Raw genomic sequence first — 25,246 nt, forward strand, 5'->3', positions numbered from 1 at the left:
GTTTGACCCCAAGCTTCTCTTCACCTGAAAGCCCATGGGACTCATATTGTCAGTGCTATCTTGGGCCTCTAGAAAGGCCACTTGGGGTCAGGAGCTCTCAGGTCCCCTCACTCGTGGCTGTAATGTCTACACTGGAAAGGGATGGGCAATGAGGAAATAGGACTTTCCCTGAATGCACAGTAGTGACTCCTCTCTCTTCCTTTCCTTACAGACCCCCGAGAAGGAGGCCGGCTACAGTGAGTGCTTCCTCGGGGGCAGTTTCCACCTGGGGTGTGTTGGGGGTGTAGTCCTGTCCTTGCTCACTGTCCTGCAAGGAGCAGAGGGTTGTCTCTGATTTTTAATAAGGAAAAGCTACCATTTGCCTTGTTTTAACCTGAGTGTGTGGAGTCACTTGGATTTTGGCAGGAGCCTCTACCCAGCCCCTGACTCTCCATCGACCCTGGCCCTTTCTGCTCTTGTGGAGTTGGCGACTTCTTTGGGTCCCCTTTCCTTTTGTCTTTCTTAAATGAGTCTGGAACACTCTCCTTTTTTCTGTTTTTCACTCGCCCTATGGGAGGCCCTCTGTTAGGTCTAGACCTACCTTCCCAGTCCCTACCGGTCTTCTCCAGGCCAGAGGGATTGAAGATTCAAAGTCACAAAGATCTCTCCAGACGCTTCTACTGAAGGCACGGAGTGGGTCAAAGAGTGGAGCTGCTGCTGCTGCTGATGATGACGACGTCGATGATGATGATGATGATGATGATGATGATGATGATGATGATAACAATAGTCACAAAGAACTTAGCACAACCAGGCACAGCCCTCAGTCACTCACAAGTGTTAACTCACTTTGCATTATATCAACACTATGGGGTTGGTGCAATCTATCTCCATTTTACAGATGAATCGGGGACCCAGGGCAGTGAAGCGACTTGTTTAATACCACACAACTACTTACTAACTAACTCAGCTCAGGTTTGAGACCAGACGTTCTGGGTTCCAAGGTCTTTTCTGAGCCGACAATCTCATTCTCCAGATGAAAATTAAGCCTGGGGGGTGTAGACAACTGCCTTGGGTGAATGAGCTCCATCTGCCATGGACAGATCCTTACTGGCTTGCATCTTTGCCCACTGTCACACCGGCTCCCCCAGGCTGGGTGTGCCGTTGCTCATCAGAGTAGAGTCAGTAGTATGACGAACCATCATGCATGTCTTAAAATCTACCCCCTGCCCCCGCCCGAGCTGCCACTGCACCAGGGTGGGCTGCACAGACCGCCACCTGCAGACTGCGGGTTTCTTTTCCACGGATGCTGAGAGCCAGCATTGCTGTTCCTCGGGAACTTGCCCATCTTAGAGGAAGCACACCAAGACTTGGAGTCTCCTACGCTTGCTGCACTCCTGCATCCCTGCCTTGACTTTTCCTTTCTATGCCATGGACAGATCCTGTCCCTGGCTGCTGGGAAGTCAGGAAGACCAGGATGCTATTTCCTTGGTCATCTTCCCAGAATTTGGGTTTTATACTCTTGGAATCTCCTGATGGTAGAGAAGGGGAGTTGGCTTGATTATAAGAAAGTAGAAGGAGAAAGACCAGGTACTGAGACCTTCACCTACTCCCTGTCCTTCCTTTTGCAGCGGAGTTCACGGGGCCTCCACAGAAGCCACCGCGGCTTGGTGCACAGGTATGTATTGGGGTTACAACTACCCAAACCCATAGACCGGAAATGTTCAGAGATAATCCAGTCCAGGGTCATTGTTGTAGAGATGAGTAACAGAGAGCAGATGTACCTTGCCTGAGGCCTCAGAGCTAATTCATGACAAAATGGGAAAGGAACCAGGTCTTTTTTTTTTTAAGCTCCTGGTCTCTTCCCTGACCAGGAAAAGGTCTCATTGGTTCAGCCTAGTATCAGCAGTATCAGGGCCTCTTCTGTCCCTGAGCCCTACCCCAGATTCTAGCATCCTACTCTCCCTGGTTTTCTTGATTCCAGAATGTGTATTCTCAATGTCAGCTTCCCACAAAGATCACCTGAGAAATGTTAAGACAGTGTGGACCAGATGATGTTTAGACTGAGTTGATGTGACTGCATGTTTTGTTAACACACCAGCATTCTGTTTGGGTCCCCTAATTGCAGGAAGATGACCCCAGAAGCAGAAAGGGGGACTGTTGTTGCAAAAAAGAGGTCTTTTCACTGGTTGATGTCTATGCATTCCCAGGAATGAATAGTAGGGATAGAGAGGCCCTTCTGGTTCCCCATGAGCCACAGGCCAACCACTCCTCCCTTTCAGTCCATTCAGCCCACAGCCAACCTGGACAGGACCGATGACGCCGTGTACCACAATGTCATGACGCTGGTGGAAGCCGTGCTGGAGCTCAAGAACAGGCTCAGCCAGCTGCCCCCTGAGGACTATGTCGTGGTGGTAAAGGTAACTGACAAGGTGGGAGTGGGTCAGGGAGGTAGGGACTGGCCCAGCCCTGGAAGGAAAACTACTGTGCCCCACTAATGACCAGTCCCACAGACCCCAGAGGAACAAGGGGACTCTAGGGAGTGCAACCCAGGCAGTCTCAGAGGGCAGACGCCATCCCAGAGTGCAGCCCCAGGAGGAGGAGCTTTCTCAGAAAGCAAGTGAGACAGCCGCCCTGCTCTTGCTCTCTTAGAATGTGGGCCTGAACCTGCGGAAGCTCATCGGCAGTGTGGACGATCTCTTACCCTCCTTACCATCATCTTCTAGAACAGAGGTGAGTGTCACCACGCTTCCTGTCCCCACCTGTAATTCCTACCAGAGACTCACTGGGGCCACCTGGGCAGCCTTATTTCTCCCAACAGATATCTCCACAGAGCATCAGAGCAGTTAGCACCGGAGGGCTGAGCCTGCTCTGGGACTTAGTGAAAAATCCCAGTCCAGGTCTCAAATAGTCTCAATGGATGTTTGCAAGGAGGAGCGCACCTTCCTCCCTCCTCTCCCACCATCCCTTACCTAGTGACGCTGTGCACTTAGGTTAAGGTAGATAGGCCATAGATAGCGAACTACTGCTAAAGTCGAGGGTGAGTCCTGCTTCTCTGATGGAATGATGCCTGTGGCAGGCAGAGTGATGTCCCAAAAGTGGTGACCCACATGCAGAGTGTCTTACACGGCAAAAGGAACTTTATTGAGCTGTTAAAAGTAAGGGTCCCCAGAAGGAGAGGATATGATGGAGTATCCCGGGGGAGGGTGTCAGAGTCAGAGAGACAAGGGACTGTGAGGACCGCAGCTGAAGTCAGAGGAATGCCCCTGCTGAAAGGGGCTACAGCTGAGGGAGGTGTAGCCTCGGAGCTGGAAAAAGCAAGGGACTCTCCCCTGAACTCTCTCACAGGAATGTAGCTCTCTTGGTGACCTCAGCCTCCCATGAGACATTCCTTTCAGAATTCTGACCACCAGGACTGTTCAGTAATGAACATGGAAAGTTTGCGCTGCTATTGTTCTTGTAGCCATGGGAAACGGATCGATTTCTTGTCCAGAAAAATATAGTGCATTGATGCCTTGACACCTAGTGGTCATCTATGTGGCATAGCCTATCATGTGACTTCTCCTGCTCATGGTTTCCCAAGGCTTAACAGAGCAAGGGCAGGGCGGGCTAGCCTCTGAGTGACAACAGTGGCCTAGTAAGGAGTCCCAGCTGGGCAGGTGCCACCAGAGGGCTGAGATGGCTCCTGAGAACCTGGACAACTCACTGGGTGAATTTCCCAGTGCAGGTCTGTTGGGAGGGTTTGGCATGACCAATTCATTCATTTTGTTAGGGAGATAGCTTTCGTGCCGTGCATTCATCATGCTAAGCACTAGTGATGCAGTGGTTAAATAAATAAATATGGGATCTGGTCTCTTTACTTGATAACAGACAGTTAAAGCGTAGGTGTTTGGTTAATGTTCTCATGGCTATGGCAAAATACTCCAGGAAAATGCCTGAAGGAAGGAAAGGGTTCTCTGGCTCATCATGGTAGGGAAGGCATGGTGAAGCAGTGTGAGGTGACTGTTCACGTTGCATCTACCGTTGGGAAGACGGAAAATGGTAAATGCTGGTGATGCTCACTGTCTCCTATTTATTCATTCCAAGACCTCAGCCCGTGGAATGGCACCACCTCATTAGGGTGGGTCTCCCCACCTAGGTTAATCCTGTTCAGAAACTCCCAGAAACAGATGCGCCCAGGGCTGTGATCCCATTGTCACTTTAAATGCCATCCGTTTGACAATCAAGATTATCCATCAAAGCAGGTGACTGTGTTTGACCTCTGACCAGCGTGCAGGGATTGCCGCTGTGAAGGAGGGAACTATCCGGTTCAGTCTGGCAGGGCTGGCACCTGATTGACTAGGGTCTAGGGTGCCTATTGTATCCCAGATCTTTGTAGACCAACTCCAGCCTGTGCAGAGGGGTGGATTCAGGATTCAGCCCATGCTTGGAGTAATCAGCCCCCAGATGTCTTAGCCAACGCATCACTCATTCAGCCTCTCCTGTGTGCTTGCCCACCAGATTGAAGGAACCCAGAAACTTCTCAACAAAGACCTGGCAGAGCTCATCAACAAGATGAGGCTGGCTCAGCAGAACGCCGTAACATCCCTGAGTGAGGACTGCAAGCGGCAGATGCTCACCGCTTCCCACACCCTGGCCGTGGATGCCAAGAACCTGCTGGATGCCGTGGACCAAGCCAAGGTTCTGGCCAATCTGGCCCGCCCACCTGCAGAGTGATCTCAGGGGAGGGGCTGCCTGCCTGCATCTTCTGCCCCAACCTGTCATGGCGTACCTTTCCTGCCTTGCCTTTGGTTATTGGTCTTCTAGGGAAGGCTGAGGAGAGTCTTCCCCTCACCACTTTGCACGACTCCCCCCTCCCCACCCCACCCCAGACTGTGCTGCTCTGGCTGCTTCTGGACAGAGACGTCTCTGGGCACAGACACAGGGTGGGGTGAGATAGTTCGTAGGGGTACCACCGCCAGCCACTCCCTCCTACCCCAGCCTGTGTGCTGGAGTATCATTGGGGTCACAGTTGTACCCCGACCAGCCAGGATGGCTTTCTGCATGGACATTTGAGGGCCAGTGTTCCTCTTCCTCTTTACCCCTCAGGAGACCCCTGATACAGAGGGGACAGAGAGGGGCTTTACTTGTAGAGAGGCCGGTGAGATGAGGGCTGGGCCTGGCTCTCTTGTACAGTGTACATTGGAATTTATTTAATGTGAGTTTGGCCTGGATGGACAGCCGTGGGCCGTAGTCCAGGAACAAACCACTCTGTCCACAGGGCTCTGTGTTTTTATCAAACCCAGCGCCACGGGGAAGAAGTAGAGAGTCGGAGGTCAGAACGGGACTTGGCGCCCTTCCTGCATTTCTCTTCTCCCTCTTCTCTTCTCCCCTCTTTTCTTACTCCTCTTTTTCTCTTCCCCCTTTTCACATCTGCTCCTTTCCTCCCTCACGTGTTTGTGGAGAACGTTCATTTCCCGCCCTTCTTTTTGATCTGTGGTTGAATTAAAATCGTTACCATTTGCTTTGTGGTTAGCTTGACTGTATCGTTTATTTGATCCGCTCTCTGTGGGAGGAAGCTGACCTGGAGCCCCAGCCCGTGAGGAGGGTGGGGTGGCCTCCTGCCCTTGGCCCCATGTAGGCAGTAGTGGTACCTCATCCCAAAGGAGCTTTTCCAGGAAGACATGGTGTAGTTCCCTCTGTGGGACATTCCTCCCCTGAGTGTCCCCAAACCACCCTGACTCTGGAGGGGACCGGGTGATGCCAGTGACAGCTGAGGTGGCTGGCAGGAAGGCACGACGCTTTTGAGAACAGCCATCTCAGCTTTATTTCACCATTTCACTCACATGCAAGGAGGATGGGATGTGGGCGAGCACGCGACGAGCATCTCCCCATCAGGAGAGCACGTCTGAGGGCTTGGAAGGGAGGGGAGGCTGCAGGCTGTGTTCACTGGAGGAAGGAGGAGCCAAGACCTGAATTGATTGGTGACTGAGTGCGGACTCATGGGAACTGATAGCAGGGTGTCCAGGTGAGGCCTTTGGGAAGCAGGCTTCCCCTAGGTGTGTCAAGGAGCCATGTGTGGGCTTCAGAAAGAGAGCACCCTAAGACAGCGAAGCCAGGAGCTTGCCCTGCTCTGCTTCCTGCCTTGGTCTCCATATCTTTTAGCAATCTGGATTGCTATTGCTATTAGTTTCTGAGGTCTGGCTCCTCAGGGACTGAATGATGTTCTGAGAGGCCTGATCTCCTGGGCTCCTATGCAGTGGAGGGTCTTGTAATACTACAAATGCAAGAACATGCTGCACAGAACAGCTCAGAGCAGGTTAGCCACCTGATGGGACTGTGGGAAGGGTGGGGAAGAAAGCTCCCTGAAGATGTGATGTTGCACAACAGTTCTGGAGCCCAGAGCAACCCTGTTCATTTCTTTCCACTACTCAGAGTGAACGAACGGTCCAGGTGCTGAGTTCCGTCCCCCAGCATGGGGCTGGGCTGGAGAGAATGCAAAAGCCGAGACCCTGCCCTGAAGGACGTAATCTAAAGAGCTTGAAGCGAAGTTCTCAGTTCCTTTGCAAAGCATGCTGACAGAGCAGGGAATCGGGACCAGGGCCTGTGAGTGACAAGAGGGGTACCAACCATGCGGATTGCCTTCTTTGTGTGTCCACTGATGATGATGTGATGTCCACTGATGAAAGTGGCCCTGACCCCTGGCAACAATTACTGGACCTCTTTGCCGCACAGAACAGTGAGACATGCTGCTGAGGGTAGCCTGGGGGCTCAAAGGAGCTTTCAGATGAACAATGGCCCAAGCAGCTGTCTCCACCCAACTCCATGCCATCCCTCTGCCCCAATCATCCACCAGGACATCTAGACGAGTGGTTCTCAACCTTCCTAATGCTGCGACCCTTTAATATAGTTCCTTATGTTGTGGTGACCCCCTCCACAACCATAAAATTGTTTCATTGCTACTTCATAACTGTAATTTTGTTATTGTTAGGAATCATAATATAAACACCTGATATGCAGAATATCTGATAAGTGAAAGGGATCGAGACCTTCAGGTTGAGAACTTTTGTGCCTCACTCCTTCTGGAAATAGCCTTGTGCCACTGATATTGCCTCACAAAACACACAGAGACAGGTTCCGAGAAGACTCTGAACTTCGTCCTGGGTCCGGATTAAAGATACCCCAACCTGCCTTCCCAGGCTCCCCATCCCAAGTTGTCCTCTCTGACACTGAATCCAAAGTGCTGTTGAGAGCTCTCCCGCACCAGGTGCTCCCTTTGTCCCCACGCCCCCATCTTTGGGGCGCTGTTCCATTTCTCTTTGCCCTGGTCTGACCCCTCCATCCCTTTGTTCGATGCGTTGGTTCATATACAGTTCCTATCGCTCTCTCAGGAATATCTTGTTCTCCCTCAAGTCACTTTCATATCGTCACCTTCTGCAGAGGAAATGCCTTCACCCTTTCTAGTTCCTCAGCATCCCTAAACAGGGATCGTGTTGAGTGGTCTCAGCACTTGCCACAACAATGTCACTGTGAGCTGTTCCAAAGAGGATTTGAAGTCCAGACTAGTTTGGGAGCCTCATAGGAACACAGCTGACAGATGGTATTGACCCAAAAGAACATCCTAGAGATGGTTCCAGTTAGAGAAGACCAGAAGATGGTTGTCAAGGCCACCTTGGAGCCAACATAGAGGACATAAAATCAGATCATTCCAGCCAAGAATGGAGGAAGGAAGAGCCCAATGGTCCCCAGGAAGCAGACGATAACGAACAGCCAGAGGAATATCCGATCTACCACCATGGCCACATACTTCCAGTCTTCCTTCACCTGAAATTAAAATCAGGCTTATGGTAACAAAAGCCAGGCTTTGGGAAGAAGTGTCCTTCCCATGTCCAGCCCCATGGAGGCAGCAGTCACCAGCCATACAGAAGGCTTGGGAAGCTGAGGTTATCCTAGGCATAGAGATGGGTGTAGGGAGAAAACAGGCTTAGCTCAGGGCTGACACATCCCTGGGAGTCCCATTCTATCTTTCCCTATGTCCATGTGCTCCCAGGTGTAGGAGACCAGAGGGATACGAGGAGGTGCTAGGGCCACCAAGAGGGTATGGGCCCTCCAAATCAGAAGAATTTAAATGTAACTCACAGCAGCTACGTAGCTGCCAAATGCTGTACTACCTCCCCACCCACCTGCAGGGGGCAGAAAGAGGCAGTTTGTGGCCCAGGGTAGGTCAGCGTGGAAGAGCTGGGTCTCTGCGGCTCTTCCACTCATAGCAGAGGATCTAAATTCTTAGATATTTACAAGTGAGTGATAATGTTCTCATCACTCAATCAGGTCACCCCATAGTGACCTCAGGCCTTTCATCCCTCCCTTGGTTGGTAAGGGGATAAAGCAGGTTCTGAACACTAAGTACTATGAGCAGCATTGGAAAGGAGAGCCCACCCTCATTCAGCCCACCCTCAGTCCAATGCTGTTCAGAGTCTGCGGGGCTTAGGAGTGAATAGGGAAAGGTCACACAATGCTCAGAGTCCAGATGGAGGAGTTCTTCTGCCACAGGGGAGTGTGGAGGCCAGTGACGCACTGAGGCCACTTGTACTTGGCTTCTGTCTCTGTAGACAACATTCCCTCACTCCCTTGCCTGCCCCCACCTCCCCCCGAGAAAGGCTGGCCAGCAAGAGCCATGCAGAGGGAGACCGGCATCTGAGCTCTGAAGCCTCTAACTGCTCTCTCCCGTTAGGTGGAGCAGAGGGTGACAGGCCCTATGGTATTCTGCCATCAGCCAGGAAGTGACCAAATAACCTCCAGCTAGAGTGCCTCTCTTGTGATAGGGTCCAGACTCCACAGATATGACTGAGAGACACTGGTCCTTACAGGAAGGGAAGGGTTATCCAAGCTGACGCCCTGGGGTGGCAGTGTTCCTTACTAAGCTGGCAGAGTCACCCACGGAGGGACCCCTCCCTCAGCCCAACTCACCGAAGAGTCAGCATCCTCAGACCTCAGGTGGTCAGCAATGTAGTGTACATCTTCTAGTGCTTTCTGTATCTGAGGTGACAGCATGAACTCGCTATCCTGTGATGGAGCCTTGGCCTCAGGTCCCAGGGCCCTCAGATGCAGGCTGCCATGACCATAGAGGACACCCACGGAGGGGTCTGGGAGGCCTCCACACATACATATATCTTCATCCTCCTCCTCTTCCTCTGTCTCCTCCCTTTCTTCAGCATCTGTGTTGGTCTCCAGCCAGTGATAAGTAGGATTGAGCTTCAGACCTGGAGAGCCATGGAGCTCCACAGGTGGCAGGGGCCGGTTCATCATCAGCCAGCGAGGCACCCGGCCTAGCAGGGCCACCCTCACCCACGCGGGCATGTTGTGGGTGCTGGGGGAGCGGTGGTGTACATTGAGCACGAAGACCGTGATGACGATGGAGAGGGTGACGAAGATCATGGTGAAGAGCAGGTACTCGCCGATGAGTGGGATGACCAGCGAGGTGGACGGGATGATCTCTGTGATGAGGAGCAGGAAGACGGTGAGGGAGAGCAGCACCGAGATGCAGAGTGTGATCTTCTCTCCGCACTCGGAGGGCAGGTAGAAGACCAGCACCGTGAGGCAGGAGATGAGCAGGCACGGGATAATGAGGTTGATGGTGTAGAAGAGCGGCAGCCGGCGGATAACAAAGTAGTAGGTGACGTCGGGGTAGATCTCCACACAGCAGTCATACTTCTTGCTGTTATAGGTCCCGGTGGCGTTGATAATGGCCCACTCGCCGCTTTCCCAGTAGTCCTTCAGGTCCACCATCTGCTCCATCTGCTCCAGGTCGATCTTGGCCTTGTCATAGGTCCAGGAGCCAAACTTCATCTTACAGTTCTGCTGGTCGAAGGGGAAGAAGGTCACGTCGATGCTGCAGGAGCTCTTGTAGATGGCCGGGGGCACCCAGTGCACAGTGCCCGTGAAGAAGACGTGGGCCTTGGTCATGTGGGTCACAGCAAACTCCCCGTCTGCACTAGGGAGAGGAGATAAGCTGGGGTCCTGCATACCTGCTTCCTCCAGGAAACCGGCAGCAGGGCAACTGGGTAAACAAAGTCAGCCATTGATTAGCTAAGTAGGACTATTCACGAAGTGTGTGAATCTCTGCTGCAGACAAATGTATCCTGAGTTGTCTTTTCAAATACCATTGTTTCAATTGCAGAAGTAAAAAATTTTAAAGAACTAAACAATAGCCATTATTGCTGTTTCGGCATTATGCTTACATATCTGGATGTCATAAAGACTGTACTTCAATTTTACATATTTTGAATCATGGGACATTTGTAGTCTGATCCCCTACTTTTATCCATTTAGCATGTTGGAGGTTTTTTGTTTGTTTGTTTGTTTGTTTGTTTTTGTTTTTTGTTTTTTTTTTTTGCGCGGGGGTCGAGGGTTGGTCTCACTAAGTAGCACAGCCTAGTCCACAATTTGCTGGCTGGATTTGAACTTGTGATCTTCCTGCCTCCGTATCCTGCATTCTGGGATTACAGGTGTGCTCCCCCACACCTGTGTTTTCCCTCGCTAGCGAGTAGGAAGTCAGCTCCAGAAGGGGAGGATCCTGGCTTTTGCACCCAGATCTTTTGTTTTTTTCCAGAGACCTAACGTTTTGGCTGGTGGGGAAACTCCTTGCAGCCTGTGCATTCAGCACAGTATTGGGGGCCAGTTTCATCTACGAGGGCCTGTACCTGCATGGTGTAAGTTCCTTGGGGAACTACATGGAAATGAGATGGATTCACATGATATCCTCATACCATAGGGCATTTGGAATGCTCTTGAGACCTGGAGGGACTGACTTCTGTCTGGACTGAACAAGGCTGCTGTGAAGGCTCTCGTTTAACTAGACCTTGACTTGTCAATGGCAGTAGGATTTAACTGGGACATGAGACAAGGGCATAAAGCAGAGGGGCTTGCAGGAAGAGACTGGCAGGCAGGACTGGAGTCTGAGTCCCCCTGGGTGGGAATATAGTCTAGTCTTTAAACTCCATCTCTAATTCCTGCATTAAACCAGTCATGATCATTTGGGCCATTTTACCACTAGATGGCAACAGGCTCCCATTTGGGGCAAGAGACCATGTGATTGCGTCGACCTTTTGCCTATTAACCCGGAGGAGTGTATGTGGGGCACACGCTTTAAATGCCTGCAGCAGTTTGGACTAACCTTCGTTCTATCAGAAGGACTTGGTGTTGCAATCAGGGATCAGTGACCAACCCCTTACTGGCAATCTTAAAACTCAGATGTATCTGCTTCTGGGACTTTGCTCCTGATCTTCATCACACAGAAGCAGAAACTGGAAGGATCCTAGGTGCCAGCTCAGGGCACAGAGATGGGGTGTGGGGACTGGGGTGGTGTGACGCCTGACGCACAGGCAAACAGCAGCTGCTTGAGGGTTAGACTGTCGGGGGTTGATTATACTATCCAAAATTATGTGACCCCACCCACCCACCAAGAACTTTCCATGCCTATTCGTATCTCAAGAAAGTAGCCGTGTGCCCCAGAGACCTGCTTTACAAAGTGATCAGCAGGAAACACCGCCATCATTTAAGCATTAACCTCTGGGTTTCTCAGTGAAGCCTTACCCAAGCAAAAACGAAAGAACCAAGTTTTAGTTTCTTTCATGAGAAATTGTGTGTGTGTGTGTGTGTGTGTGTGTGTGTGTGTGTGTGTGTGTGTGTGTGTGGTGTATGTGTGTGTAGTGTATGTGTGTGTGTGTGTGTGTGCGTGTTATGTACATGTGTGGGTGCTGGTGCACATGTATGTGTGTATGTGTGCAGTATGCACTTAAGTGGGGGGTGCTGGTACATATTTGAGTGTGTATAGGCCTGAGGTTGACGTCAAGTGTCTTTCCTTCTTTCCTTGATCACGCTCCATCCTTTTTTGTTTGGGTTTTTTGTTTTCATTCTTTGAGACAGGGTTTCTCTGTATAACCCCAGCGCTATCTTGGAACTCACTCTGTAGACCAGGCTGGCCTTGAACTCAGAGATCTGCCTGCCTCTGCCTCCTGAGTGCTGGAATTAAAGGCATGTGTCACCACTGCCCAGCCCATTTTATTTCTTGAGACAGGATCTCAAGGATCTTAGGATTTCCATTTTGGCTAAACTGACTGGCCAGTGAGCCTCTAGGATCCACTTGTCTCCCCTGCCCCCAGTGCTAAAGTCTCTCTCTCTCTCTCTCTCTCTCTCTCTCTCTCTCTCTCTCTCTCTCTCTCTCTCTGACACACGCACACACCACCACCACTACCCACACACATTCCCAGCTTTCATGTGGCTGCTGAGGATTCAAACTCAGATGTTGCTTCCACAGCAAGGGCTCTTACTCTCTGAGCCATCTCCCCACTCCTGGGATATGTTTGAATTAACAAATGGCTTCTTACTTGTTGTAGAGGACAATGTCTGGAATCCAGATCATCTCTGAAGGGACCCGGAGGGAGGTGATGTTGCCAAACTCAGCTGGGTCCCAGCGCAGTTTGTAGTCATTCCACTCCTGCTCAGGAGAGTGGTCATATCAGGGCACTGCTGCACTGGGAACCTCAAGATGCTCTGAGATGAGCTGTGGGACTCAGAGGTCCCCAAGTCCCTCCCCTAACCCCACAGAATTAGAAGGGACCGTGATGCGAGAAAAAGGCTCTGACATGGGTACCATCTCCGATTGCCAGCCTGTTTGGCTCTGACGTCGTTAGTAACCAAAATCCCAGGAGGCCAGCACCGGCACACACCACTCTAGCCCTGCCTCTGGCCCTTGTTCTGACACTCAAATGTGTTGTGCATCACTCACTTTCAGTGTAGGGCCTGCCAGGGCTAGAGAGTGAAGCCAGGAGCTGTGACCTTCAAACTATGCTCCGGAGACCCCCCTATCCAGGGGTCCTGGCAGGAAAAGAATGCTGTAGGTCCCAACTACGCTTCCACCACAACAGGCCCAAGTAGGCTTTAAAAACAGATTTGGTTTGTTTTGTTGTTGTTTGTTTTGTTTAATGGGGTTTTATGTAGCCGAATTGTCTCCAACTTGCTATGACAGTAAAATGACCTTGAACTTCAGCTCCTCGGCCTCCACCTCCCAAGCACCAGGATTGCATGCATGAACTACCACACCCAACTTATGTGGTACCGGGGAACTGAACCCAGGGCTTCCCAGGCAGGCACTGTACCAAACTAAGCTATACCCTTCAGTCCCCAAAACAGAGTTCGGACTCTCTCTGTCTAGGTCATCTTTCAGGATTTCAGGTTCATACAACATTTGGGAACACTGACATCAAATGGGGACATCTGAATGTCATAGGCATATGATAGATGAGTTGCCTACTTTACAGATGGGGAAAGTGAGGCTCCCAGAGGGTTAATAATTCTCCAGCATCTCAGGCTCGTCCCAGGCAGCTGTGGAGGGCCTGGCTCCATCACAGTGCTCTTTCCTCTACTCCTACCCAAGCCCTGGCACAGGTGACCAGGACCATTGTGGTGACCCAGGTTCTAGATCTGCCCCCTTCCATGACATGACTGTATGCCTTTCAAGGCTTCTTCCTTACTCCAGTTCCCATTGGTTCATCTGTAGAGATGTGGCTCAGAACCTCCAATGCCTCAGGGGTGAACAGTGTCAGAAGCAATTGTCTCAGAGCAACCTCTGACTCAAGCGTCTAACTTCGAAGTAGCTATCACACAGCCAGACACCATCCAGGACCCAGCTATCACAAGCCAGCCACAGTGAGCAAGAGATCTATTTGAATAACTCAGAGATGCCATCATCTTGGTTCTTGTGGCTTTCTGCATGCTAGCCTCTGAGACAGGACCAGCCAGGTACCCATGGGACCAGAGTAATAAGCTGAGGGCAAGGGCTAGCTTCCCATCCCATGGTCTTCTGTCATCTCCACTTGAACTCCTTGGGTTTAGCTGGGCAGACAGGAGGGGTAAGGTAAGATTCCCACTCTGCTCAGGCCTTAGTTCCTGAGCCTGCCCAACCGCAGCCCACCCCAGAGCTCCACAAACTCTTCAGTTCTGTTTCCATGGAGAGATGGTATCTTTGTCTCCTCCTGTCTCCAGCTCATTTACTGACTGCGCCTGTAGAATTCCTTAAGATTGAGGCTGGACCACTTTAGGTCCATACATGACCATCAGCTTCTACTTTCTGTCTCTTGGGACCTTCACTACGGGAGACTTGAACCACCAACTGAGAATCCATTAATTCTCCTGTCAGAGACACTAGGGAAGGAACCTGAGGGTGTGCATGGAAGGAGCTAGGAGCCCAACCTTTCAGAATCTTTCAGAGCTTTCCAAACACCCCTCTACGGGCCGGGCATGTAAGGAAAACCATTTTAGACAGCAACAGACTAACCACAACTGGCCAGGTGCCACCAAGTACCTTGGTCACCATTCAAAGCAGAGACAGCCATCTGAGCACTAGGTCACAAATGCATGTGAAGTGGTAAATGGGTCGTTGCTTTATTCCTGTGAGCTCTGGGCTCCTTTGTCAGGCAGCACAGGCTTTGAGCCACACATAGAAGGAGATGGGTCTTGGAGCTGGGCACATCTGGGTGCCCCCTTGCTCTGTGAGGTAGGGGGCAATGACTCAGCAAGCTGTACTGTGAGCTGTCCTGCAGGACCTGGGACTATGAAATGCTTTCTTCAAGCAATGGATCCTTTGGTGCTATGGGTGACAGTGGGGTAAGAGCATGGTCACACAAGCTTAGCCCCCGAGGAGAGCAACCTGCCTTACCTCACACCTTAAGTGACTACTGATCATGACCCATGCATTCAGCATCTTGCAGCTCTGTGGTCCCTCGACAGTGAGGTCCTAGAAGGGGCTGGGGACTGGGGGCCATGCCTGTCGGATCCTGCAAGGGAAGGCTTACCTGCTTCAGCCAGACATTGGTGGTCATCATCTGATTCTTCTCGTCCTGGGGTAGCAGAGACAGAGAGTAACAGCAGTGGGGGTGACTGACACACCAGCCCAGAACACGGAGTGCCTAGGAGGCACTTTTGGGACCCACTCACAGGACACCCAAGCCCAGACACCTCTCCTGACTCAGTCACTAGCACTCAGATTCCTCAGGGTCACCCAGGACATGAAGGGGGACTTTGGACATGTGTTTTAGAAAACTATCTTTTGACAACGCATGCTCTTAGGGGCTCCAAGGCTTGGGAAGGAAGGCACCATGGCGACCCAACTAGGTAGCTGTAATCTGTAGCCAGGGTGGGCTTTGAGGGCTAGTGGGAGAAGGGCCGAGCTGAATCCAGGGAGGACCGTGAGAAAAATCAGGTGGGCTGGAGGGCTGATCAAGGGAGCACAGGGTGAAAGGGAAGACCCACCACATCGATAAGCTGGGCAATGGATAGTCCAAAGCGCACGATGACCACATCTGAAGTGTTGGGCACTGGCCGTGCCCAGCGATTGTAGCCTCCAAACAGGTGTTTGAACAGGCGGTCCTCAGCCTGAGTGTGCGAGCCTCGCTGGGCCAACACTGTGGGATAGGGATAGAAGAGAAAAGGAGTCTGCATGAGGCCAAGGAGGTGAACCTGTGATTTTCTTTCCATCTCCCGCCAGAGCAGAGACACTCACCATCCTGTAGCCTCAGTGTGGGGATACAAACAGGAAGTACATCTCAAAGCCCATTGGCGAGTCTGAAGGTTAGGGCACACCAGCACTTAACACAGCCCCGAGGACACCATACAAGCAGCACACACTTTGCAGTGCCGTCCTGATGTCAAGTAAAGAGTCAGGGAGCGAGGGCTGCCACAACCGAGCAAGAAAGCTCAGACCTAGAAACAAGTCTCAGCCAGAACCAAAGAGCCCCAAGGGAGATAGCAGTACGGGGGTGGCTGAGAGGGGCTTCACCCACTGCCGGGAGCTGGCTGATGGTGAGATTTTTTCCCTTTTCATCCACTCTTCTAACAAGCTCCTGATGCCCATGAGAACATCTTCTCCCATGTAGGGTACCACCCCGAGTTCTTAAATCACCATCTCTGACCAGGTCTCATCAGCTGGGCAAAAAGCTCTGCAAAACTGTCTGCTGGAATTTATCATGTCTTTTCCACTGTGATTTTGCATAATAGCGTCCCCATTCCGGGGCTCTGCTGCCTGAGCAGACAATGAACTACCTTAGAAAAAAAAAAAGGCCCAGCAGTCACTGGGACAGAAAGCAGGGCAATGACCACAGCCCCTACATACCTGTCCCAGCCTGTGTGCTGGGTGCAAGCTTCCTTCATCCCCATAGTAACCTTGAGTGGTCCATGATGCTGTTTACATTTTGTAGACAAGAGTATTGAAAAGCTTTGGGGGCATTCAAGGTAACAAAGCTGCTAGAGCTAGAGAAGATAGCCCCTTGTCTTCACCCTGTGGTACTGGCCACGCAGCCAATGACCTTGAATGCCCCCTGTAGTCTTGAAGTGAGCTGGTCTTCAGGAAAGTCTACCATGTGGTCTGTGAGCGTACAGGAGTAAGGTGAAGTCCTAGTAATAGTTGTGGCCCCTACTCACCTGCTGACATTGGAAGGAGACACCAGAAACAGAGACGTATCCAGGACTGGAGAGCAGGATGGGAGGGAGTCATGGCTTCGGAGGGTCCTGGTCTCCCTTGAACCCCTAGGAGCTGGCTTCTGCAAGGCTCTGTCTCTCCCCTGCAACTGAATAAGCCAAGGGAAGGACTCTTAGAGTCAAGAGATGTGACGTGTAGTGTCTTTGTCTTTCATACTCCATGAAGGTTTGGAACCTGAGGGAATGGCCTGCCTGGAGTGCTGGACCTTAGCTGCTTTGCTTCATGGGGGAGCAGCTTTCTCCTCTTTTCCAGAGTCAATTGCTGACAAGCTAGGACACGACTGACCTTCACAGAGGAAGGTACTACATTCCTTCTATAGCGGCCTCAACTCTTCCTCTATGAAGTGGGGATAACCATACTGGAAAATGGTGGTCAGCAGAAGAATGTGGCTATTAGTGACAATGACCCAAAGATGCAGGCAACCAAATGCCCGCCAGCGATGGACAATTGAGCAAAGGGTGGCATATCTAAACAATGGGATACAGTGCAGGCATGAGGAGGAATCAAGCGCGAACACGGCATTTGTGATTGGCGGGATGAACTTCAAAAACTTGCTGTGAGGAAGAAGCTGGTCACACAGTGCAGGAGTCTGCTGGTGGGTGCACTCCAGGTCAGGTGAATCTGGAAACCTGATGCAGATGAGTGAGTGGAAGGGAGTGGGAATGACTGCCAATGATCAACGGGCTGTCTTTGGGGGTGAGGTACGGACTTGGAGACGGTTCTGGGACGACATAGAGGTGGTTGTTGCATAATTCTGCAAATATAATAAAATTGACCTAATCTTGTGCTTTACAAATGATGAATTATATTTCAAAAGGCTGTTATTTAAAAATGTTCTTGGTTAGTAAGATGTGACCATCCTCTGTAGACTATGGGATGGTGGACATGGAGCTGATGCAGGAAGGTCCTGGGGTTGAGAAAGACAGACACTCACAGTGGTAAAAAATGTCTCACACGGGAGAGCTGGAGTTATTTTACATAGCGTAGTGCTCAATCACATGACCTCAATGGTTACTAAGTACTGCCTTTAAGAGTTTATATATTCAGGTGTTGAGGAGATGGCTAAGTTGGTAAAATGCTTGCCTTGCAAGCACAAGGACCTGAGTTCGAGCCCCAGACCTGTCTTAAAACACTGGATGTAAGGGCATGTACTTGTAATCCCAGTACAGGAGAGGTAGAGACAGGTGACCACCGGGACTTGCAGGTCACCCAGCCAAACCTAGTCAGCAAGCCCTGGTCCCAATGAGAGACCTTACCTCAATCAATCAATAAATCAATCAATCAATCAATCAATCAATCAATCAATAAAAAGTGACAATGCCTGAAGAACATCTGAGGCTGTCCTTCGGTCTCTAAACATATGTGCATACATGTGCACCCACACACATGTGCACCATCACACACACAGTTTATATATGCAAATGTTCATGTGGGGTGCTGCGTGTATATGGCCTAGAGATAGAATACTGGCTGTTAGCACAGACACGGGGTTTCCTTTTGACAGTGATGAGAATGTACTGGGACATTCTGGAATGTTTTGGAATGATGACAGGTGTATAACATTCTTAAAACCCTGAATGCCCCTAATAGTTAATTTTATATTGTGTGTTCTTAACCATGGCTTCAGAAAACATGAGTAAGAGAGTGCTTTAAACATAGAAGCAGCCACATCCATGCAGGAATAGGAATCCGAATCGTTACCAATGGAACTGTGAAGCTACTGTTCTCTGGCCCTCATGCTCTGGTCTGTTGTGGGATTTTCTGTATGGCAAATGTGTTGCTGATTAGTCAATAAATAAAACACTGATTGGCCATTGGCTAGGCAGGAAGTATAGGCGTGACAAGGAGGAGAATAAAGCTGGGAAGTGGAAGGCTGAGTCAGAGAGACACTGCCAGCCGCCATGATGACAAACAGCATGTGAAGATGCCGGTAAGCCACAAGCCATGTGGCAAGGTATAGATTAATGGAAATGGATTAATTTAAGCTGTAAGAACAGTTAGCAAGAAGCCTGCCACGGCCATACAGTTTGTAATCAATATAAGTCTCTGTGTTTACTTGGTCGGGTCTGAGCGGCTGTGGGACTGGCAGGTGATAGAGATTTGTCCTAACTGTGGGCCAGGCAGGAAAACTCAAGCTACAAATGGCGTCCAACGTGGTGGCAAGAGTTTCCACCTAAAACCTGAGAAAAAAGATTCTAAAACGGAGCTGAAAACGGTTCCTAATTGTCTCTCTCAAATGAGCGGCAGCTGCCGTTTTGAGCTACTGGTGGGTTCCTGGAGTGTGCGCTCGACCTGCAGTATGGCGGGAATGAGGCCTCTGCAAGTGGCACATTAAGCTGCATGGTGGATTTAGCCTTTGCTAGTACAAAACAAAAAAAGAGGTTTCTGGGCTACACGCTGCTTGGATAAAAGCATAGACCCACAATAGCTCCGAGAGCCGGCGGTAAAGTACCATGGCCATGTTGGGAAACTGAGGTGGGTGGAGCCAGCAGCCACAGCTGCTGCAGTTTAAAGCAATAGATTCACAATAAGACAGATTCAGATGTAATAGTTTACAAAGTGTGTAAAATATACATAGGCTTGAAAGAGACAAAAAAGGTGATATATACAGTTATATAAACAAATACATAGTTTTAAAAAATAAAGTCTTTAAAGAGACAATAAAATTAATATAAAAAATAAGCCACGTAAAGATGAATATTACACAGAGAATCTGGATTGTGTTGTCTTTGGGATTTTTAACTGCAGAAAAACATTTGATTGTAAAAACTGTTGAGTTATGCCAAAATGTATATTTTAAAGGTACCTTGACTTCAAAATTTGGATATAAGGATATGTTGCTTTGGAAAAGAGTCTCTGCTTTTGTTCCCACAGAAAGCCAGAGGCTATGGATTTGTTCTAGATTAAGATACATCAGGTTTGACCAGCCAAGACCACCTGAAAGGTCTCCGATGACACCAAGGCCCAGATGATCCAACATCCAGAACGGTTTGAAGGCAACTGGCTCAGTCAATACAGCCTCATGGACTATTCCATAATCCTAAAATTTTCTTTGTGTCCCCATAAGATACAGCACCCCTCCTCCAGCAGGAAGTAGTAAGAGAAGCTACGCCCAAATTCCCAAATTATATGTAATTTTACTTTGCTAAGGTTAAAATCTTTCTTTTTGAAAAAAAAAACGGGGGGGGGGGGGGGGGGAAGTGCTGTGGAATGTTCTGTATGGCAAATGTGGCAGGTGATAGAGATTTGTCCTAACTGTGGGCCAGGCAGGAAAACTCAAGCTACACTGGTCTGTCTTGTCCCCGTCCCAAACAACCAGCAGAGAGGCTAGCATCACCAGCAAGCTGCCGTCTCTCCTCCACACCATCATCGTCACCCTGCATTGTGCTCCTGACCCCATCCAGAGTCTGCAAACATGGTTTTGAGTCCTGGCCATGTCCCTAACACCACTGGCGGTTCAGCTTATCTGTAGGACAAGCTGTAACCTCCCAGAACAAGTACACGGTCCAGTGGGGTCATAGGTGTCCATATGTGAACTCCCAACCCTGAAGAGAAGGGCCAGGCATTTGGGCTGCTGCTGGAGGATGAATGCCCTGTGACCCAGTGGCAGTACAAAGTGCCTGTGCCAAGTAGGGAAAGAGTGAGCAGGTGAGCATTAATATGCTGCAGTTTGGAGGAAATACTACTATAATTGACATCTCCAGGGTGTATCTTGGGAGTAAGCTCTTCCTGCATCGATTTTCACAAAAGGTTTCAATTCAGCAACTCATTGAAAATTGAGATTTTTGGCACCTGACCCACAGGCCCCTCCCCCACCGCGTCCAACCTCTTCACCCAGTCAGATTCTGCAGTCTTCCTCCAGGGTCTAGCCCACAAGCGTGGTCCTCACACCTCATCAAGGAAACTTCTCTTTGAGACATAGAGAGACCATCTGGTCCTAGCTGATACATTTGTAACTATCTCCTGCACCTAACGCTCCAGATCATTGTGAAACCCGGTGGGAAGATTGTAAGAGTCCTAAGAATAGGGGTTTGTGGTGAGATCGTGTCTCCTAGAAATGTCAGAAGCTACACCCACGAAGTCTCACCAACATGACTGCCTAAACATGAGTTGAACAAGGACAGCAACAATAGACATGCTAACATGGGTGAGGGAAGGCTCAAAAGTCTCAGCCCTACCCAAAGAACTACAGACAAGTAAGGAATGTTGAGAGCTAGAGAAATAGTCTTCCCCAGGGAAGGGCACACCGATTAGTTATCTGATGCCAAATGGTCAGCCCTTATACATATGAGCAGGATTATACAGACTAAGTAGGTTTCATTAATGTATGTAGGAATGTATATATGTCAACAAGTTTTTTAAGAAGAGGCCATGAATTTGAAAAAGAGCAAGGGGTGAAGGTGCATGGGACGGTTTGGAGTGAGGAAAGAGAAAGCAGAAATGATGTGATCACATTATGATCTTGGAAAAAAATACCTGAAACATTTTGACATTTTCGTTTATCCCCTGTTCCCTTGGGAGGACGCTGCCCCAGTCACTGGTTATGTTTATGCCAGTGCTATCCTGCACACAGCATGACCACACCTTTCCCGGCTCTATCTTGTTCCTGTAGAGGGGCCTGGCTTTGTCCTAAGCCCTCCCCAAATGTCCCAGGGAGCAGGTAGAAAAGGCTAGCGATTTCCCAAAGGTGTCAGCTCTGGCAAACACTTCCAGAACAGCATCCCTGACGGGGAAGCAGCCCTTGCACATGGCACCATCCTCAGCCACCTCTGGAGTGCTGGGCCTGCTTCCCCAAGCCCGGCTCCTTCACCCTCAGGGAGAGTGATGAGGACCAGCATGCTCTTTTATCTCTTCATCTTTCTTTCTTCTGTGTGCCTGGCCCATTGTCTTCCAGGCGCCAGGGTTAGAGGCGTTGATAACTAATTGACACTTTTCTACATTTTCCAAATTCTCTACCTTAAGTATAATATTGAAACATCTTTTTTAGTACGGAACAAAATCCATCGTGTGTTGTACATCATCCTCCTGCCTCGAGGCTTCACTCAAAATTCACATAGACCTTAGATTCCACAGTCTGTCATCTGAATGGATACAAGCGATCAGAGTGAAGTGTGTGATGGAAGTAATAACCCACGTCCCCAAGAGACATAATAAAGAAAACATTGTCTGTGCAGACAGTGGAAGACCATATAGCCTTAAAAAAAAGGAAGGTCCTGACCTTGGCTGTGACAGGGGTGGATCTTGAGTACAGCATGCTAATTGAAATAAAATGGATGCAAAGAGACAGCCACTGTAGAACTCCACTTCCAGGAGGACACACCTGGAGTCATCAGATCCCCAGAGACAGAAGTAGAGTGTGGAGGGGGTGAGGAGCAGAGTGTCAATGGTTCTGGAGACAGGGGTGACGGCAGGACACCACGCTGCTGTACTTGCTGTCGATGGGCTGAGGGCAGGGTTCACGGTGTTACCTGTGTTTTATCACAGCAGTAACAGTCCTTCTGGGTCCACCTGTAATCTCACCAGGTTTACGACATCTGAACTCTCGAGTGCCACCCAAACTGGGGCAGAGGTGGCAGGGGCTCCAAGAAGAGCGGAATCCTGCTGTGCACCCCCTCCTTGGGATGAGGACTCAGAAGCCCTATTGCCAACCTGCGTCTGGAAATGAAGACCAAGTTCTCAGCTCACTCTGTGCCTCCTGTAAAGTGTGCCTGAGGAGAATGGAGGCCAGGAGAGCGGATGGGGGAGACCAAGGTTTGCCAGTGGGGCTAGGAAATGTGACCGGGGGAAATAGCTGCTGTTACAACCTGGTTACTTAATTTATGTGTAACTTGTGCATGTGTGCGTTCTATTGTATGGGTTTGCTTGTGTGTGTGTGTGTGTGTGTGTGTGTGTGTGTGTGTGTGTGTGTGTGTTTGTGCATACGCACGTGTGTGTGTATAGACATACAGAGGCCCCAAGTTGACACTGGGTGTCTTCCTCAGTCAATCTCTACTTTATTTTTTGAGGCAGAGGCTCTCACTGAACCTGAAGCTTGCCAATTCCAGTCAGTATGGCTATCCAGCTCGCCGTTGGGGATGTCATCATGTCTCTGCCTCTGGAGTGCTGGGATTATAACCAGCCTCCACACGGGCTTTCACCTGGGTTCTGAACTCCAGTCTGCACACTTGTGTGGCAAGCTCTTTGTTCGTCAAGACATCTCCACAGTTCCCTGACTACCTCTTCTTTATTCATTTCTTCCCCCACCTCACACTTTGCCAAGGCCAACAATGTGTACACTGAGTAACAGGGACAGAGAACTGTAGCATGAATTCTAATTGATCTTAATAATAAAAAGCTGGAGCCAGATATAGGGATAAGTGCTGAAAGATCGAAGAAGTAAAGGCGCAAGCCACAGCTACTTCTTACCTCACCAACCCCTCTGGAAAAGGGGCTGGAAAAGGGGCTGAGCTCCTGTATTCCTCTCTCGGTCCAGCTGTATCACCACTTCCTGTCTCCACCTCCCTAGGGCTGGGATTAAAGGTGTGTGCCTCCACCACTTGGCTCTGTTTCTCTTTTAGACTGTTTCAAGCTTGTGTAGCCCAGGGTGGCCTTGAACTCCTGATCTTCCTGCTGCTTCTTCCCAAGTGCTAGGATTAAAGGTGTGAGTCACCACTGTCTGGCCTCTATGGTTAACTAGTGGCTAGCTCCACCCTCTGATCTCCAGGCAAGTTTTATTTGTTAGAACACAAACAAAATATCACCACAGAGAGCAAAGTTACTTGGAAAACAGAGCGGAACCACAAGAAAGAATAATTCCAGATAACTTACCTGGCACGCACACCCTGGTGTGCTGCCTGATGTATTCATTTGCCCCCCCTTGTGGGTTCTGAAGACATCTAGGGGCGCCCTTAGTTCCTCAGGCTTCTCTTCAAGACTTAAACAGCTATCTGTTTGGGGAAGTCCTTCCTTAAGTCTGATTCTGTGCAAACACCTGAGAAAGACTTTGGCTGGGTTAAACTGAGAGACCTAGAGTATGTGGCTAGTCCTTTGTCTCTCTTCCTCTCTTTCTCTCATCCTCTACCCTGGGGGACTTCAAGGTCACCAGGCCTTCAAATGTACCTGCATGTGTGAGTGACTTACGTTTCACTTCCACTGTCATAATCAGCCAGGGGTTACAAAGAGGAGTTACAGAACTCAGTTCCTGGGCCCGAAGAGATGGCTCAGTGGCTGAGGCCTGGGTTCAGTCTCCAGCACCCATGCCCATTAGGCAGCTCACAATGGCCTGTGAACCTAGTTCCAGGGATCTGATGCCTGCTTCTGGCTTCCATAGGCACCAGGCATGCACATGGTGAATAGACATACATGCCCAATAAACAGTGGTGCACATAAAATAATAAACGATAAAAATTAAAAACCTCAGTTCCTTATATTCAGCATCCCATGGGCATAAAGACACACTGTTTTGTTCTTATGCTGGGAAATAGGCTGGGTAAGCGCTGGGAAGGACTATTCCAGAGTCTCCCTTTATGCTAGCTCCTAGAAAGTCTTCCTGAGTACAGTTTACATTGATATCCCTCAGGGTCACAAAGCACTTTGGTACCCTTGCCCTCATGAGGACTCACATCACCCCTGGGAAGGTCTGGAGGAAAAGTCCTAATGTCTCCTGTGTGTAATTAAAAGGCTGCTGTGACTCGGGGAAATCGACAGATTTACCCTAGTTCACAGAGCTTAAAAATTAAGGTAAGACTGGGAGCAAGCTTGAGCTCTCTGCTTCCAAATTATACGGTGATGGCATCAACCACATGGGTGACTATGCAAGAGCTCAGTCAATACTTGGCTGTGTTCTAGAAACACCAACACTATGACCATCATTGCCAAGCCACCATTAAGATTAGGGTCTGTGAGAGAAGAGGTGCTCATTACCAAGCTGGGATCACCTGGATCCAAAGTTCTAGAATATTCCTCTGTATGCAGGTCACTGACTCTTCCTTTCAAATGATACCAAAGGCTGCAAATTCCAAGGTTATGGTCTGCATGCACCACACAGAATAAAGATCTGCTTCCTGCTGTTAATGAGGCCAGGGGTGCAGGCATGCTGAAGTTGGGCTGTTTAGAGATCCAGGGAGAGATGTCTGTTAAGGGCTGTCTGGAGCACCGTGTAAACGAGATGCAGTTGGCTCCAGAGGATGTGTTTGACTTGCCTCAGATTTCCACCTTTTGTAATCAGCCCACTGTGATCATTTCATTAATCTGTCACCGGAAACCAAACGGAGAAATTGTTCCAGGTAATCAGCGGTAATTAGAGGAAGCTTCCGGCACTAGTTACAAAGATAATTTAAAGTGAGAGGCTCTGAACTGTGAGCCCCAGCATCGCTGGATTAGCAGTTCTGGGATAAGGATGACAGTGGAGCGATGTCACTATGTATTAAGTCCGGGTAAACGATGTCCATGCAAACCAACACACAAACAAAAACTGTTCATGCGTAAAAGGCTCGGGGGTGAATGTTCCCATTGGGGTGATGCTCACCAGGGTCTAGCACATCCTCCACAGCCCCGGCACCCTTTACAGCCTTGCTCATCTACCTAGGTCCGGTTCCACTGAAGCCAGTGTGACTCGGACCCTCTTCTCTGTCCACCTTCCTACTGCAGTGCCTCTTAGCTGCTCACTCCTCGGAATGCAGTCTGTCCTTTCCAGAAGCACTGCTTCTTCCTTCTTCCCCCAGACTTAACAGGCTTAACTCCCCATCCTGAGTGCCGTCCAGGAACCCCTCATGC

General features: G+C 49.9%; 2 protein-coding genes across 7 annotated transcripts in view; one reads left to right on the plus strand and one right to left on the minus strand.

Annotated features, from left to right (window-relative positions):
* Ptk2b (protein tyrosine kinase 2 beta) overlaps positions 1–5,493 on the plus strand; it is a 129,506-nt gene extending 124,013 nt beyond the window's left edge. Inside the window, 5 exon segments of the mRNA XM_052732893.1 lie at positions 212–236; positions 1,611–1,657; positions 2,262–2,399; positions 2,632–2,712; positions 4,480–5,493. Coding sequence (XP_052588853.1) covers positions 212–236; positions 1,611–1,657; positions 2,262–2,399; positions 2,632–2,712; positions 4,480–4,695 — 507 coding nt within the window. The 3' untranslated portion in view covers positions 4,696–5,493.
* A 1,432-nt stretch (positions 5,494–6,925) lies between these two features.
* Positions 6,926–25,246, minus strand: part of Chrna2 (cholinergic receptor nicotinic alpha 2 subunit) — a 32,279-nt gene continuing 13,958 nt past the window's right edge. For 4 of the 6 annotated variants that reach the window (XM_052732900.1, XM_052732897.1, XM_052732898.1 and 1 more), the window contains exons 3-8: positions 16,435–16,580; positions 15,268–15,419; positions 14,811–14,855; positions 12,345–12,454; positions 8,926–10,015; positions 6,926–7,782 (exon numbers count right to left, since the gene is read on the minus strand). In XM_052732900.1, the coding sequence (XP_052588860.1) occupies positions 7,657–7,782; positions 8,926–10,015; positions 12,345–12,454; positions 14,811–14,855; positions 15,268–15,419; positions 16,435–16,507 (1,596 nt within the window). In that variant the 5' untranslated portion in view covers positions 16,508–16,580 and the 3' untranslated portion in view covers positions 6,926–7,656. Of the gene's footprint in view, positions 7,783–8,925; positions 10,016–12,344; positions 12,455–14,810; positions 14,856–15,267; positions 15,420–16,434; positions 16,581–25,246 lie in introns of those variants that run through there. The other 2 variants (XM_052732902.1, XM_052732903.1) reach the window with 2 other exon arrangements.

The sequence above is a fragment of the Peromyscus californicus genome, unplaced genomic scaffold, assembly GCF_007827085.1.
Source record: "Peromyscus californicus insignis strain IS unplaced genomic scaffold, ASM782708v3 Scaffold_12__1_contigs__length_115047231, whole genome shotgun sequence".
Lineage (NCBI taxonomy): Eukaryota > Metazoa > Chordata > Mammalia > Rodentia > Cricetidae > Peromyscus > Peromyscus californicus.